Source organism: Primulina huaijiensis, unplaced genomic scaffold (genome assembly GCF_012295235.1).
Source record: "Primulina huaijiensis isolate GDHJ02 unplaced genomic scaffold, ASM1229523v2 scaffold25443, whole genome shotgun sequence".
Classification (NCBI taxonomy): Eukaryota; Viridiplantae; Streptophyta; class Magnoliopsida; order Lamiales; family Gesneriaceae; genus Primulina; species Primulina huaijiensis.
In genome coordinates, this window is record NW_027356198.1 from 711,265 (window position 1) to 729,035 (window position 17,771).

At 33.4% G+C, this 17,771-nt stretch overlaps 4 protein-coding genes across 6 annotated transcripts; 2 read left to right on the top strand and 2 right to left on the bottom strand.

Moving 5' to 3' along the window:
• Window positions 1-65: 65 nt before the first annotated feature.
• Window positions 66-1,261, bottom strand: LOC140967501 (high-affinity nitrate transporter 3.1-like). Its single transcript, XM_073428047.1, has 2 exons — window positions 979-1,261; window positions 66-728 (listed from the first exon to the last, which is right to left on the bottom strand). Exons 1-2 carry the CDS (start codon window positions 1,106-1,108, stop codon window positions 241-243), a joined length of 618 nt encoding a protein of 205 aa, XP_073284148.1. The 5' UTR covers window positions 1,109-1,261; the 3' UTR covers window positions 66-240.
• A 3,321-nt stretch (window positions 1,262-4,582) lies between these two features.
• LOC140967611 (uncharacterized) lies at window positions 4,583-8,631 on the top strand. Of its 2 annotated transcripts, none has more exons than XM_073428224.1 (8): window positions 4,583-5,287; window positions 6,008-6,717; window positions 6,811-7,028; window positions 7,110-7,190; window positions 7,287-7,373; window positions 7,515-7,647; window positions 7,848-7,919; window positions 8,020-8,631. In XM_073428224.1, exons 1-8 carry the CDS (start codon window positions 4,836-4,838, stop codon window positions 8,166-8,168), a joined length of 1,902 nt encoding a protein of 633 aa, XP_073284325.1. In that variant the 5' UTR covers window positions 4,583-4,835; the 3' UTR covers window positions 8,169-8,631. The 2 variants fall into 2 exon arrangements, with proteins under 2 accessions (XP_073284325.1, XP_073284326.1); XM_073428225.1 differs by having other exon boundaries at window positions 7,848-7,913.
• Window positions 8,632-10,323: 1,692 nt separating this feature from the next.
• LOC140967594 (uncharacterized) lies at window positions 10,324-11,196 on the bottom strand. The gene has a single exon (XM_073428206.1). It carries the CDS (start codon window positions 11,194-11,196, stop codon window positions 10,324-10,326), a length of 873 nt encoding a protein of 290 aa, XP_073284307.1.
• A 2,550-nt stretch (window positions 11,197-13,746) lies between these two features.
• On the top strand, window positions 13,747-17,334 carry LOC140967525 (large ribosomal subunit protein bL19c-like). 2 transcript variants are annotated; one of them, XR_012173593.1, is made up of 7 exons: window positions 13,747-13,875; window positions 13,965-14,151; window positions 14,528-14,749; window positions 14,856-14,942; window positions 15,037-15,170; window positions 15,833-15,990; window positions 17,111-17,334. XR_012173593.1 is itself a non-coding variant. In XM_073428095.1 (6 exons), the coding sequence occupies exons 2-6, from the start codon at window positions 13,981-13,983 to the stop codon at window positions 15,936-15,938; spliced, it is 720 nt and encodes a 239-aa protein (XP_073284196.1). In that variant the 5' UTR covers window positions 13,747-13,875; window positions 13,965-13,980; the 3' UTR covers window positions 15,939-16,173. The 2 variants fall into 2 exon arrangements, 1 of the variants encoding a protein (XP_073284196.1); XM_073428095.1 differs by lacking the exon at window positions 17,111-17,334 and having other exon boundaries at window positions 15,833-16,173.
• The last annotated feature ends 437 nt before the right edge of the window (window positions 17,335-17,771 follow it).

The window sequence follows — 17,771 nt, forward strand, 5'->3', positions numbered from 1 at the left end:
TATTGATATCCTGGAATTCTTTATTCCCTTATCTTCATACCTAGAATTTCAAGAATATAACATAAAACATAATAAGAGAAGTATGTATACAACAGCATCGATAATGAACCACACTCACAACCCTCCTTAGTATGATGGATGACTTAAACCTCGAACTTAGATGTTATTCAAGAACTAGTTGTGTTTGTAAATTTCTCTTAACCAAACACAACAAACTTTAAGAACTTTCCAAAGATTGCATCACTTAGTTTGCAAAGCTTTGGCCTTTCTCTTTTCAATGAAAAAGAAACCAAATAATGACACGACAGAGAAAGTAGAGAAGCAGACTGAGGCAATATCCAGTGAAGTATGACGCCCTGAAATCGCCCTCACTTCGAACAAATTGCTGCCCTTCTTCGTATCCGTTGTTTGGCCGTAGGCTACCTCTTCATCAGCCGAGTTACATGCATAAACCCTGATAAAATAAGTTGCAGTAGGCACATCCCTTTGAACTATCAACGTTAAGGAATTGTTAGAAGCGTTGGTGTATGGCTGGGCACCCATCTTGTGTTGACATGTCTTGTCTTTTGCTAAAATGTCCACTGTTTTCCTCCAGCCACGATCTTTTTGGCTGATCGGGGAGTAGCACAGCTTGATCTTTACTGTCTTGTAAGTCGAATCTATTCCAGTTTGGAGGCTGGTGTTGAGTGACCATGTTACTGTTATTTTGTCTTCTCCAGCTTTCATAACTGCGAGGTTCAGATATGTGTGAGTTTATCAAGAAAAAATATGTTTTTGTAAAAGTTTTAGGAAAAGGAGAGTTGTTTTGGCTTTGGTATGGATACAGCTACCTTTCTTGCAAAAGCCTGAAAATTTGGTTTCAAGGTGCCTTCCTGCTACTAAGAATGACATTTGATAGTATGCTGCTCAAATGATTATACCATGTACTGGAAATTCTTGTTTTATTATTAAGACGAAGACGACGGTTCTGAATTTTACCTTGTCCCGGATGAGGCGAAGCAGTGACGATCAAGGTTTGCTGAAGGGAGGAAAACGTCGTTACCCCGTTGGAAGTGGATGCAAGCCAAGAGAACACAAAGGAAGCCACGAGAAAAGCTTGAATTGCCATTGATGACTTCTTGGTTATTAATTCAAGTTAGCTATATCTATATGATTCCAATGACAGGAAGAGTTTTGGACCAAATATACTTTTAGGCTTGATCTCTCTATATATATAGATAATAACAGGTTCTTAAAGGGCTTTTACATTTACCATTGATTTAATGGGACCGACATCCAAGAATTTGAACGAGTATATACATATAATAAGATATTAAATACACTAAGAACTGAAAATTTAGACAATAATATGTAATATTCTTGGGGAAAAAATAATATATGTTACAATTATTTTCTTTTTAAATTGAAGGACTTGCCTGGATTATTCAATCAGCTCTCTCTCGATTGGTTTTGTTTTGGAGCTCAAGGGTGGCAGTTATTTATTCCTAATATAGGAGGAGAAGTCAAACTCTACCCAAACGACAAATTTAAGTGATTTAAAGGATATCTTTTTCATTAAATTAATTGTTTGGATATATTATATTGAAGGGAATGGTAAAATGACTCTTAATCATGCTGAAAAGATATGTTTTTTAGGGTTAAATTCAATAATTTATTAATGGTTTTATGTGATTGGAATTTTGTTTAAAAGTTGTCTTTGCTTATGTAAGGATTTTCTTGGAGGGAATGGGAATTCCGTGAGATACATACAATGTTTAAATTGTTGTAATTTGTTTTGTCCCCAAATGCAAAGCGTAAATTTAATTCACAATTTAAATTGTTTATCCGTTTTTACCAATGTGTATTAGGATAGTATACTCAATAATTATATATACTAGTGCACCGACGCACGCGTTGCGTGCATGTATAATATTTTTTATAATTCATTTGATTTATATTTAAATGAGGATCAAAATATAATTATAAGAAATAGTGAGGGACTACACTGAAATTTTGATATATAAATTAAAAAATAAATTGAAAAATAAAAGAATAAAAAAATGATCTGAGTAATAATTGAACTATAACCTAAACCTAAAGAAACAATGACTCTATCCGCTGAACTACATATAACTTGTATTAAAATTTTAACATTTTATTAATATATATAATTATTAAAACAGACCATGACACCAAAGTTAGTTACTCTAAGTGTCTCAACCTTAATAGGATAGTATGTGTGTATATAATTTTATCGAGAAATCTCAAAGTAGGCAATTCAAATGTCCATGATGTTAAGTTGCCTAAATGCTCCGAAAATAGCTTTTAGTGCTAATGACAAGCCTTCCAGCAAATTGTTTGGTGTTTGGTTTAATTAGTAAATCTCTTACTATTTATTTATTAAGTTTGATATGGTTTTATGGTCTGTTTTTGTAATTAAACATATCGATAAAGTACGAAATTTTCAGCGCAAAATACATGTAGTTTAGTGGATAATATATGTATCATAAGCTTGAATTTCATGGCTCTGTATCCCTATAATGATATTTTCTCTTTTCTGTTTTTTTATTCAAAATTACAGTTTAATCTCTTGCTATTTTCAAAATTACAATATAAACCTCATTTAAATATAAACTAAATTAATTTTGAAAAAAGATTGTACATGTGTGCCAAATGTCACTATTATTAAATAATCATGTATAAGGCCAACTCAAAAGATTTAATAAAGCGTGATTAAATATATGTAAAAAAATGCTTTTTTTTTAGAATACTTGATAAAAAGTTAAATGTAAATCTTTTTTTTTTTTTTAAATGTATTGATTTTCAGCGGGACTGCATGCGACCACTATTCCCTATATAATAAGCAATTGTGTATATTACTTTGAACTTGAAAGATCAATCGCAAAGATGTAAAATAGACGTTGATTACACTTAATTTCTTGGTTATCGTAGTTTTCATATAATTTACAAATCCATGCAAAGGGAGCTTTCTCACGATTCCCTACCCAAAAGGGAAGTCGAACATATTTTATTACCACAATATTTGTGTTCATATAAAGGAAAACATTTTTCCTACTGAAAAGAAAAATCTTTAATCTTCATACAATTTATGGGAAAAAAATAAAAAAATAAATTGTACCCGTCAATAATATTACTATTTTTAATATGTGAATTGAAATTCTTTCTTCTTCTCAACTTCTCTTCGAAAGAGGGCTGAGTTCAACTTACTTTTAGAACATTGTACGAAGTGTATGACATTTATTCTGAAATGTGAGATCTGTGATTTTTCCTGTGGATCTCATATGTGACGATGAATATGGACAACTGGACCACCCAAAATCAATTCCTTCAAAAATCTTCAACTCGTAGCTACCATTGCCAATTAGGTGCGCAATGTAGTATGCAGCAATTGAACCATGAAATTTCTTTTTCATTTTTAATGCACTACGAAATTAAAGATTATAAATTTGATTGTTTTTTAAATCATTTCAATTTTTTATATCAACAATTAATCAAGTGTTAATAAGTGAGCTTCGAAAAATACAGCAATAAACTAATTGTTAATTTTCCACACCTTTGATTCAATGGGAAGAATCTTCCCCACATATGCTATTTCTTTAAAATTTTTATTAACTGAAATGTTTTTATGAGAATATATTTTTTAAACCATTTCTTCGTTTCTTTTTTTTTTTTTTAAAAAGAAATTCTTTTCTTGAACTTTATAAACCCTTGACATAGTCCAAAATCTCCTTCCTTCGTACAAAATAATGTTCAGGGTCTTTTTATCTAAAAAAAATAAGTCTTTTGTGATACGGTCTCACAGATTTATATATGTGAGACATATCGATTCTATCCATATTTACAGTGAAAAGTAATATTTTTTGAAATAAAAGTAATAATTTTTCATGATTTAGATCGAGTTGGAGACTTGTCTCGTAAAAATGTGTCCAAAGAGTTTTTGTGTGAGAAAAAATAGCGATAACATTTTGGGCCCGGTATTTGCTCGACATTTCAAGAGCCCATATTACCAACTGAAGATCAACATGGCTATTTATATTACCATTATTAATTAAAAAAAATTTAATCCAAATTCAAATTTTAAAAGAGAAAAAAAAATTATATTAAACTTCTAATGCTCTCAGAAGTGGTTGCAATTTTTAATAGATGAAAAATAAATTTTATATGTTGATCAATGAGATCCTGAAATGATTAAATTCAAATCTATGATGTGAAAATCATAACTATTAATGATTTCATTAGAAAAATTTTAAAGCTAAAATTGGAAATTCTAGATTTAATGAGCTCGATATCATCGCAAATTATACACATAAATAAAATAAGTTCAAAATTCAGAAAACGTCATTGATATAAAGAACAAATCATGTACTTCAATAGTTCAATATTGTGGTATATTGAAAGTAAAAACTTGTCGATAACTTATAACTCATCTGATACGAAGTGCTCAAATTTGAGACGAGATCTTGAAATCGATTATAACAATCGAAAAAAAAATCTCAATAGTCTGCGATTTACTTAACCCTCAAATCGCACACAAGCTTCAAGGGAAAAAATGAAAACATCACTTTCACTTTATTCTCAAGAGATCTTGGATTGAGTGGCCTCATTTTGAAATTTATAAACTAAAATTGGACCCCAAGCGTGTGATATTTATTTATAAAAATTTGCTTCCGCCATCCCCGAAACGAGAAAAACACACAGAAAAGACACTAACTTAGGCCGGCATAGGTTATAATATAATGGCTAACATTGTCGAACCGCAATTTGTCAATCTCTTCTTGAATTTTCAGTCCAACGTACAATTTCCTAGCTTCATGCGTACGTACACTTGAGAAACAATGAGAACAGAAGCCATGGCTAGGAGATTCGACCGGCGCTTGGCCGATGAAGGTAGGCCGCCATCCATTAGCCTTCAGAGGAAGCTAGTCGAGACCAAGAGTGATAACAATCGTAGCAAGCCCGATTTGACTGATTTCATGAATGACGTGTTCTTCGGCACGATAAACAATGTCGATAGCAAGAAATCGTACAATTTGACTGGTGATGAGAGGCGTAAAGCTCGCGATGCTGATAATAGCCTGGATGAGTTTGATTCGAGCACGAGAAGTGTAAGCAGTCGACGGACTCAAGATTGGCTTGAAAAGGCTAAGCTAATGGTGGCTTCATCGCCCGGGAGAGGGCCTGAGTCCCCAGCTCGACTCCTTGGCTCCCCTAGGTTTGGTACAACTCAAGGCCGGCTTTCGACTTCGGCAATTGAAAAGAGAGACCCTCTCTCTAGGTCTGCTAGAAGGTAAAAATAATTATGAATCACAAAAACTGCATGCATATGATTGAATTTTTTTTACTTTTGCAAAATCTGTTCGATGAAAGTGTCGGTGACAGGAGTCGAACTCGTGATCATTGGTTAAACGTTCATCTATTCTACCATGCATATGAATTATGATTTATTCTTATACGTTTACTGGTATTGTTAATTCCAGGGCCACCACTATAAATTTAAAGATGATACTATTTTTCTTATTTTAGAATTGATCGTAACGTATGTCTGACGAAGACGTGACATTAATGATGGACTTTGAAATTTGATTGATTCAATTGTTTATTTGTTTTTGAAGGGACAAACACTTACAAATACACATATATATAACTTATAATTTCTAAAATCTGTTATTAAATGGACAGAGATCATTTAATTTGTATAAATAATTTTTAAGTGCTATAGAGTCGGATTAGGCTGAAGCGTTTGCCAAATTATGCTCAATTCAATTAGCGATGGAAACTCTTGTTCACAATTGACTTGGTTTAAGTGTGTGCATGCATGCATGGATCGAGCTCGACTTATTATTTATGAGCTTCGACAAAATAATTATTTATCACTCACTACTAACGAACATGAAAATGAGATAATAGTATATTATCCTTAAGTTATTATCTGATGATTCATTTAAGGGTGAATATTTATCGAAGGTATGTTGAATTCTCAAAAACTAAAGAAATTTTTAAAAAGCAGGCAAAGGGCATTAGAAGGATTCAGCGGGGAAATCATCTCAAAAACAGCCCAACATACCCGGAACAGATCCGAAATCAAATTGGATCCTCCATCAGATGGATTATTGCCTGCATCAGACCTACAGAAATGGATCTCCAACAACCTCCAATTCCCAAACTCCGAACCTGCCATCTCTCCCGAGCCTACCCCAACAAGCCCCACCAGCCCTCACGCACATTTACCTCCCCGCCAATCAATGCTCCGCAGGTCCCGTTTCCATTCCGACCCCACTGCACCGTTGCCACACCTGATCCCAACCACAACCACCCTTCCCACCAATTCCAAACGACATTTCAAAATACAAAGTCCCTCCAATAATGCACAAACAACAATCTTGGACAACAATTTGCTCTCCCCTCCAAAAAATCTCATAGAATCAGCTCACCGGAGATCGATTTCTTCTGGCACATGCTCCGTTCCGGTGGCTGAGCCGTTTTTCTCTCCGCGGGATTTGGTGGAGTCAGGCCACAGGAGATCTGCATCTTCATCCACTAGCAAAAGTAACAGAATCTTGCCAAGATCTATAGACGCCGATGGGATATTTGAGGATGGAAAAACCAAGGATCAGGATTTAAACCGTTTTTTGGAAGAGCAAAGGGTGAAAATTGGCAAGATTTTGAGTGGAGAGGTTGATGGAAAGGCAAAGATTGTTCTCTCTGGACCTTCAAACAGTTGAGTTCTTTTGTTCGATATACGTCATGTGAGATCCATCTCAATTAATTCCTTTGAGTTTGAAATAGCATCTCTGGTTTTGATTGTTTAAGGTACGAGCTCGATGGTGGCAGCAATATGCTACGCGTGGTTGTTGGAAAACACAATGAGGACTACTGATAAAAAAGGCGGAGATGGAAAAGGTAATGGTTCGGAATTTGTAGTGCCTTTGATGAATATGAGGAGAGGGAAAATGTGGAACCAGCGACAAGCGGCATGGCTTTTTCATCATGTTAATCTTGATGCCAATGCTCTGCTGTTTTCCGATGAGGTGCTCCTGTACTGATGATGCTCTTTTAAATTCCCCATTTTATAGGAACGTGAGTTTCTGATTCTTATGTTTGTTTTTTAGGTTGACTTGGAAACTTTAATGATGACAATGAAACTGAGCATTCTTGTAGTAGGGGAGGATATCTTGAGGACAAATGGAGAGGTTCAGTTAGATCAAACGTCCCTTACTTTTGATTCGATATCTCTATAAGAATGAACAAGCCTAACTTTTGTTATGTCTCCTGTTTTACATGTTAAGGTTGGATCAGCTTGCACTATTCTTACAGACAATTACTGCGAGGATGCCTACGACCTACTTCAAACTCCAGTCTTGAAAAAACTTATGGTACAAAATTATTAGCAATTCTTGAGTTGGTTCACTGCATACATGTCAGATTGAGTCTATGTTGTGTCTGGTTTTCATTTTTATAATGTCCTTTTGTGTGTGTGTGTTTTACAAGAAAGTTATTAATGTTTTCTTGAATAGCTTGCAGGCATTCTATTAGACACAAAGAACTTAAGCACCTCCCCTAAGCTGTCAATGACCAGAGATGCTGAGGCAGTTCAGTTGCTGTCAGTTGGATCATCTCCAAATTACCGAAATACCCTTTTCGATCAGCGTATGTCTTCATCATTTCTTGACGATTATCTATAAGAGCTAATCCAATAGGTGACACGCGGGGTGGTCTCTGCAGAGTCCTAATGTGTCCATTTTCTAGAGTTTTTGTTTCCATGTAACAGAGTTTCTGGTCCTGTCCTGACGGTAACGATGCCTCGAGAATCATGAACTAAACATCAAAATCTGTCTTTAACATTGCAGTGATTCAAGATCAAAGAGACAGCGATTTTTTTGAAGTTTTGCGTCGCATATATGGGAAATCTCCAGGTGGAAGTAAGTTAATATTGGTCTTAAAAAGAAATTTCCCGAGAAATATTACTACATCCCAAGTCTCATAATTTTTTATTCCACTTTGCATAACTGGTATTTACAGGCAACCTTGATAGCAGAGAACCGGCACACCGTAGAACCCCAGGGAAGAACTCTGGCGATAAAGTGGTGACACCAAGTGAAAAAAAACCTCACAATGAAACAAATGAAGCAAAAGCCAAGAAGAATATATTGCCTAGCCCAGGCAAATAAATCCATCTTGTTTTTAACTTTTAAAACGCTAGAATTTAATTCAGAATGCATTCTTGCTTCAAATAGAAAGGCTGATTTTATCTCACATTTGCTCTCTTCAGGTAAACTTGCACCACCTCCTATGCAGCCAACTGGGAAGGCACCAGCAAAACCAATCGACCCTCCTCGTCCGAAAAACAACTTTTTTGCAAAGCTATTTGGATTTGGCCCGAAATCATAACATTGTAATGCTGGTTTCATCCAGATATCGAAGCTTGAAGATTCGGTTAGAAGGAGTATTGTCAAACTTCTTAAAGGTTCTATAATTATGGGCAATAAATATAGGATCATCCTCCTTATTTTAATTTCTTGGACCGTTTTCATTCGAAATTTTTTCATTTGTTTTGTATCATGAAATAAATTGAGGCATCATGCATGAGTTGTTTTCTTGTAATAAACTGTCTTACTGCATCACAACGAGGCAGAATAAGAATGAAGTGTTTCTTCATTGTACTATGGTGAATTTTTTGTTTTTACATTCTCAATATACTGTGTCAATTTTAATTAAAATTAGTATATATTCAAGGCAAAAACTTTTGTGAGACGGTCTCACGGGTCGTATTTTGTGAGACAGATCTCTTATTTGGGTCATCCATGAAAAAGTATTCTTTTTTATGCTAAGAGTATTACTTTTTTTTATGAATATCGGTAGGGTTGACCGGTATCACAGATAAAGATCTGTGAGACCGTTTCATAAGAAACCTACTCTATATTCAATGCGGTTCGATCTCAAGTTAAAATGTACTAAAGCTGGAGCCTAAAAAACCCAACTTTCAAACAAAAAGTTTTGGAATTTATTCACAAAATATTACTAATTATATTCAATCTCGCAATCCATTGAATAAGACAATTCAAGTATTAAATTCAACAAGAAATATATAACGGTACATAGTTTGAAATTCATCTTGATTTCCATAATTTTGATATTAATAATTAAATTTCATTTAAATTAGCTCGAATCATTTTGACCATATTCAACATATATTCTTGCTCTAGCTTGTTTTTTTATTTATTTATCGCATTTGCCTATTTAAGAAAGGGAATTAAAATAATTATTTTCAAAATTTTATTCACAAGAACACAAAAGATGCCGATTTCACAATGAAAAGATCTTTTATCTGACATATTAATTTTTAATACCTTACATTTTCCCGACAAATACGTTATATAAAATTAAATTTAAGTAATGTATAAAAATCGATTTGATCGGACAATTTGACATCAAACTAAATTTATAATTATAGCTGGCTTACTTTACCTTAAACTAATACAAATATTATATAAAAAAACATGAAAAAAATTTAACAAAATTAAAATTAGGTATCTTGTGAGACTGTCTCATGAATCTTTATATGTGAGACGGGTCAGCCCTACCGATATTCACAGTAAAATGTAATACTCTTAGAATAAAAAGTAATATTTTTTCATGGATGACCTAAATAAGATATATGTCTCAATAAATACGACTCGTGAGACCGTCTCACACAAGTTTTTGCGCAACATTAAAGTGAGGACATCGCGTGTGCTCCATCACTTATATGTATAAAGATTAATAATATGATTGCTCACTTTTCAAGATCAGATCATGCTAGATAGAAGAAAACATTTAAATTTAAAAGAACAAAAAACAAGAACATGGAGATGCTTGTTGATTTGAAATTAATCAATAATTTTAATTTTGAATGTATATATATATATAATATACTATACTATCTGTCTTGTTCAATCATACCATCCAGCTGTCACTAACTTCCAACTTATGTAGAGAGGGCCACCTTACTTCCCATGTGCTTTGCCCCCAATCTTCATCCTAATCACTTTCCAATTTCAATTGGCCCATCTCTATTCCAATTTACAATTATTCTTTTGGACCAGAAACGGAATAAAGTAAATCAATTTAATTTTCATTGAAAAAAACGACAATTTTTCAAAAACCGATTAATTTATTAGTAAGATAATTGTTTTACGTACAACCAATATATCTTTGATAGAAAAAAGTTTATACGTAAATTAACGATACAAATCGATCGGATGTTGAAAATTTATGCATCAAATTCACACGTTTTGACAGATAGGAACGATTATTAATGTTCTTGTTGGCACAAAGTCACTCTCACTACTCCACCTTCCAGGCATACAGGAACAGGCAAAATTCAGGCATCCCACATGAATTTAACCCCTCCGACGAGCCGGAGCTTCTACCTGATTGGAAGGACGACGAAGTCGGCTTGAAGACAAACGATGCGTGCCGTAAACCGGGGATGAAAAGCCAATCATGAACATCCCAGAACACTTCAATCTTCCCCTTGTTCACAAGAAATGATTCATTCCCTCTGAATTTCCACTGCAGATGCTTCACATGTATAACTAAATCACCATCGATCTTAATCTCCATTTCGGGACCAACCCCATTATTCTTGCACTCGATTGAAATCTCGTGTAGACTCCCCTTATCATGAAACTTAACCCTTGTAAGAAACTTCTTTTTACCAAAAATATGCTCTTTTCTTGAAACTAAAATAGGGTCAATTAGAGAGGGTCTGCATCTTGTCTTTCTATAGGCTTCCTTCTTCAAATTACCAAGAAGTAGCACTACCTCTTCATCACAAACAACTGCTACATAATAATTTGAACTTGGCTCGGTTTCGCCATTGAATCTTGCTGATTTAAGATCCCAGAAAACGTCCACCGGTTTACCGTCTACCAGAAACTGTTTCGAGCCTTGTTTCTTCCAAAAATACCATGTTTTGAGCTCGATTCTGCAGGTATACTGACTGTCAAGTTCTGGACCTTGTACTGATATAGATAAGCCATGGAGTAGCAAGTTTTTGCACCATGTTACCGTGATCAAACGGCATTGATCAGCTATTTTAGTCCGGTATACGGACATGAATAGATTCTGGCGTGATCTGGTAATTGCATTGGGATCATCTGTTAACTTCTCTCCCGATGAAAAACAAGCTGGGATGCCTAGTTGTTCATGCAACATATCAGAAAAATGATGGAATTTTTGTATGGAAATGCAAATTTGGCCTGAGCCCTCCTTGTGGAAGATTCAAGAAAATGAAATTCTTGATCAATGGAAATAAATTATGAGTTTGTTGAGTAGATGCAGAGAAAGTTGTAGAAATCTCAGTTACTTGATGTACGAGCCATAGATGTGGTGCCAGAAGTTTTCTTGGCTGCATTAATGGAACACAAGAATAAAATATTTATGCTCCAAAATGGCAGATAAAATTTAAGTGTGCGATGAATCAAAAATCAATCGCTTATATACATGTTTTTGTGTGTGTCAGTCTCTCTCTCTCTCTCTCTATATATNGAGTAGCGAAAAATGATGGTGAAAAAAGGGGTTTCCAATGGTGGGACTTATCCCCCCGCTCCTCTTAATTCATCTTTCCTGCTTCCTTTGATTGGAAATATCACCAACCTTCACGTACATGTGCAACTATTCTTTTTTTTTTACGCTTTCTTAGTTATACATGATGCATAACTACACACATGCTTAATTAAATGTGTCGACAATTTGTTTTTATTATTATTTTGTTTACTTTGCTAGCTATTTTGTAAAAATACAATAAAATCGTCGACTCGATCGCTATATGCCGATATCATTTGTATACTTATAATCAAATTTATATATGAAATGTATTCATTAAGCGGAATGGAGTGTAGATAATATCACTTAAATTCACAATTTATGATATATTATGATTTTTTTTAAATAAATAAATAAATTCTGCTAATGCAAGTTAATAATATGGTTACATTATAAAAGATTTAAGAATTTTCTCCCATTGAATATATANTTTATCACACTCATAACGCGACAGAAGTTTAAATTTTTTGTAATTTGACAATTAAAATCACAATTTGGGTGTTGCATGATTCTAAATCCAATCATATAGTTTTTATTGAAAGATTACCTTTAGCGTTTAACGTCTGAATGCAATTATTTCGGATTTTCAGACGGAGATAACTCTTGTTATAAATATATACGAACAATCAACTGGAATTCGCATTTATTCAATCTCCAACAATTGAGTCCACGGTTGAAAGCTTTTCTCTTCTTCTAATTTTGCACTAGAAGAAATTTTGTGTTGAGATTTCCAGCCGGAAGGAAGCAGAAACACCGAGACGTGCAGTGGCGAGCGTGGTGGTGTGATGTGTTCAGCCGAAAACCTTCTTGTGTCAAATAAGGTGGTGCTCGAACATATGGTACATAGGAAAGAAAAATCTTGTACATAATTTGACAAGCAACCTTATATTTATAGATATCATTGAATGTATTAAAATTCTACTATGATTCTTACTAGTAGTTTGACATTGTCAACACTCTCATTAAATTTTTTTATCTTGTCAAATCTCTGGTGTTCATCTTATCAATTTTTGAACATATATGATAGGATTAGATAACTCATTACCCATCGAAGGGTTTCTAGATTCTTCTAGAACTCTCCAGGAGTATTTTGGCTTATTAGAAAATCTATTAATTAATGTTTGATTAGAAACTTCAAATTTAATTAATCAAATAATTCATGATTGTGGTTTCTTCATAATCTCGATCGACGATAACACATCATCAATGTGACAATGTAACGTAACTCGTTATTATTAATTTATTATACAAAACTCGATCATACATCACAATTTTGATATACAGTGATTAGAGTTTTGTAATATCTGAGTTTATTAATTAATATTTCTAATGTCCTTTTTCGGTTGTTATCTTTGTTGATATCAGATTTTTTTTTTTAAAAAAAAATTATTATTATTTTTTTAATTAATTCAAGATGTTATATTTTCTTGAATGAGAATTTTCTAATTAAAATGACTGAGTATAAATTAAAATTGGAGATAAGTAAATACATTTTGATTTATTATATTTTGAAAATAAATAGATTACTTAAATAAAGCAAAAATTATATATTTTTTAATTACAAGCAAGGGATTGTTCTCAATCGGTGTTTGGACTCTGACATCAGCCACGAACAAAAACAGAAAGAAGATTATGTCACTTCACTCAATGGATAGTGGGCACAAAAATAAAAATTTGAATATGTACATAAAAGATTTATAAATATCTTCATATCTTGATCAAGCGCTTATATTAATATTTTTTAAATGATTATGTATTATTAAATTGGAAAAAAAAAGTGATATCAAAATATAAACAAAATTTTTGTCGGATCTTATTTGGATCACCAATAAAAAAAATATTACTTTTTATGACCAAAATATTACTTATTGTTGTAAATATGGACATTGTTGATTCGTCTGATGGATGAAGACACCGTCTCACAAGAGATTTAATACAAAAATACAAATCGAAATATGATATGTATTAAATGTAAATCGGGAGGTCATAAATCTGATTGTATTTGAATTATGTTGCAAACGAAAACAAAAAAATGGTGTGCTTTATTTCGTGCTTATTACAATTTGTAAATTTGTTTGTGTTGGCGATGAAATAAAATTTAAAACCTTATTACAAAATAAGTTTTTTTAAAAATTAAATATGATTTTGTTGGGATATGGCATCGCTGAAAAATAAGGTAACTCTCAAGGGCTGTCATGTCAATTTGTTTCCTCATACACTCGAAACCCCTCCGTATTGTTTGTTGATTAGGGTTTTGTGAAATTTTGATCTTCCAGAGATTCATACGAGGTTCGCTATATTTTTGAAATGATTTACCTCTGCGCTATTGATTGCATGTCGACTATGTCATGAATTTTTTTTTGTTTTTTCTTATTCAGGTTTTGATTCAGAGCTATGCAATCTCTGTTTGGGAAGCTTCGATTTTTCGCGCGACTAAGGGTCGACAATCTGAAAAATGTTGACTTGAAAACAATATCATATGTTGAATCGAAATTTCTGGCGAATTTGGTTAATCAGGCGCCGCGATTCAATTATCAGCTTTATTCCAGCTCGGCATTCTTCTTGGTATGTGTTGATTATTGATTAATTCTCATGAATGCTAGCTGATTGCTGATTGTCCTTGAATGTTATTTCTTGGAGTCATGCATCTAGAGTTATTCATTTGGCCGAGTCAGTTAAGTATAAATCCAGAAGTTTGCAAGATGGCCACCAGGATGCCGCCAGCTTTGGATAATTATGTTGTGAGCCTTGAATAAAACTCGAGGTTGTTTATTCATTGGACCGAATTGACTGAAGGGCTTAGATCGTGTAAATCTGGTGACTTTGATGTATTTGAGCTATCTATTGCTTTGTCTCTTAATGTTGCTTACGGAGATTTCAGCACTTGTTTTTGTCTGGCCATTTGGTTTTCTGATTCTGATGAAAGTGTGTCTCAATCCAGGATAAAAATATTGGCACTAAAACTTCATCTCCAAACTTTTCTACAAGCGACGGAATAGGTCTAAACTCATGCTTGAATCAGTCATCTTCAATGGTATTTGCCTTGCCAACAAGGAATATTACAAATGTTGGATCTGCTTCTGAAGATGAGTCCCATTCTTGTGATGTGCCTCAGCGCATCAAATTCAAGAGGCTGGATAAAACAGCCAGGCACATTATGCAGGCATTAATTTGCGAATTTTCACTCTATTATTTTCCTTTCTACCTACATGACGTGGTAGAAATTATTACATAGTGGCTACATATTATTTGCTCGACACGAACTGCAGATAGTTGATAAAGAAGCAGTTGAGGAAGTGAAATCAAATCGAGAGATACCCGATGTCAGGCCAGGTTGTATTGTCCAGCTTAAAGTGGTACTGGTTTTCCTTCAGAATAATCATGATAGTGCATTTTTTCACTGTCTATCTTTAAGACTTGATTTGTTTTCTCATGATTTTGCCATGGCAGGAAGTACCAGAAAATAAGAGACGTACTTCAACCATAAAAGGTATTGTTATAGCTAGACGAAATGCTGGTCTAAATACCACTTTCAGGATAAGAAGACTTGTAGCAGGAGTGGGCATTGAATCTCTATACCATTTGTGAGTATGCATTTCCATGTTGTCAACCCTTCATTTATTTATTTTTCGAATACATTATCATTGCTTGTTTTGGGGGTACTTATCAGGGAAAATGTAGTGAATTTCTCATAGAGTGGTACCAAGTATGGGGTTTATTATTTGTCTTGGGAACTTACTAGCCAAGATCCTCATCTTGTGCCACCATTAAACCCTGTTGCCACCACTTCTCTTTTGGAACTGGTTTTTAGAATTCAGATCTATTCTTAGCATTTGTACTTCCACGGGAGGTGCAAAAATCATATGATGAGAATAATTCTGGAGTATTAACTTTGATGTGACTTTGAGTGCTATTTTATTGATCCTATTTGCTTCTCGCAACCTTCTAAGGTTCTGAATCGCCTGCTGATTTTCTTTTGTTATATTTATTGCGGTGTAATGTGGGATCTTTTTCATTGATATCGGTTTGATTTATCAGTTATGCTTATAACAATAGACTCCAAGATGTAAGCAATGTTATGGAATGCATAAAATGAAATTTGTAGAACCCCTTGATCTATGTGTTTTGTTATGATGTTTCCCGCTCTCTTACGATGTTCTCTTGAATTTATTTTATAAACTTCCTTATCAGTTATATTTCTCGGATACTGCCACGAGTTAGCCTCTAAATGAATGGGTGATGACAGGTATTCTCCAAATATAAAGGAGATAAAGGTGTTGGACCAGAAGAAAGTGAGGAGAGCCAAGCTTTACTATCTCAGAGATAAAATGAATGCCCTTAAAAGGCAGTGATCAATGCACCTGAGAAGCAAAACTTCCTGTCTAGATAGTGGAGATGGAAAAGGTATATTCATTTATTAATGGTGGGGCAGTGTTGAGTGGAAAACACACATTTATTTTTGAAAGCATAAGTTTTTGTCGTGTTTATTACTGTTCAAGGACTTGATCTCTTAGTACACACGACTTATTAGGTAATCACTGTATGAGGATTCAAAGTATATGAAAACATGAGTGGAATTCTTTGCTAGCCACCAATTTGTTTGTCGTTGCTCTCACTTTGGCACTAGTACTCGAGCAATTTGAGTTTGTAGAGCAAATTTGTAAACCTTAGATATTATTCCCACGTAGTCTGTTATTCATTAAAGCATTGATTTCCTACCATTTACTGTAAAATGTCTTGTCTGATGCTTTGAATAGAATTCAGGGGAAAATAGCTATCTTTCTTGATGATGAAAAAGCATAGAGTAAAAGTATATATGCATGCTTCTGTTGGCTACTTTTGTGGGGTATCCGTGTAGGCTGTAGCTTTTAATTTGACAAGAACTCGGGTAGCGTTTGGTTTCATGTTCTCCGTACTTGGAACGGAGCGTTTTGAAATATAATATGTTATAATAAAATAATAATAGAATTTTGAGGGATCGATAGAGGTTGAATTGAAAATAATAATCATGTTTACAAATTTAAAGGTAAGGTTTCGGGAATGAAAAAAAATAATTATTACTATTTTTTATTTATTTAAAATGAAAAACAGGACATTTAGACTTTAGTGCTTGTTTGCGAGTTGTCTTCCCTATACTCGTTCTATAACTTCTTATGTTCTGCAATAATTTTTTATATGTTTTGATGCTTCCTGATTCAACTTGTTTTGAACACACGTTTCTTGATTTAGCTGAGTTCTAAGCATGGAGACATTTTTGCAGTTGTAGTGTGTCTTCAATGTATTATAATGCGTTAAAGAAAAATGTTGAATGAATAATCCGACGGCTAGTAAATCAAACTTATCCAGATCACATGATATCAGTGACTATGGCATGTTGCTCTCCCTGCCTTTTCCAAGAACACTGAATGGCTTCCAATATTTTGCTGTACATCTGTGTTTCATTTCATATCTTAAGTACGATCTTTTTTGTGTGAAATTAGATTTTAAGTTTATTTTGAGATGCATTTTTTTGTGTGAAAAATAGATGCAAGTATCAGTTTGACATTCAAGATCGGGACTTAACAGAAAGCCGCATCTCACCTGGCTGCCTTCGGCTGTAGTTATTTCAGCTCTCGAGCAAATATCGATAATTTTTTTTATTTCCCTCTATGAAAGGTGTTTGGATGTTTGAAGATGAATTGTTGGTGCATTGCTGATGACTGGTAATAAAACAAAAGGAACCAAAAAAGAAAAACCTTTAAATTGAAATTTTTAGTAGTTTGGGTACAAAAATTGTTGCTTAAAAAAAATTTAAATAACTTCAGCTTTTAAAAATATTTTTTAAAAAATAAGTTATTTTGACGTTTGGATAAATGTTTAAAATTGTTATGAATTTGAATTTCATTATCTTTAATTTGTTGTAGTACTTTATTTTATATTCTATGCTATAAACTGGCAAATCTATCCTTTCGTATTCAAAAAAGAAAAAAAGTTTAGATAAGATAAAACTATTTGTTGTCATTGTGGAATTATTTATAATACAATTTATATGTGGAATTGTTGTGATATATATATATATATATTATTTTTTTATCAAAAAATAACAACAATAAAATGTGCCGTTTTAAACATAAAAATTTATGTAGGATAATAAAATAGAAGCGAAAAATTAATATGTTTGTTTTGTTTATTATCACACAAAAAAA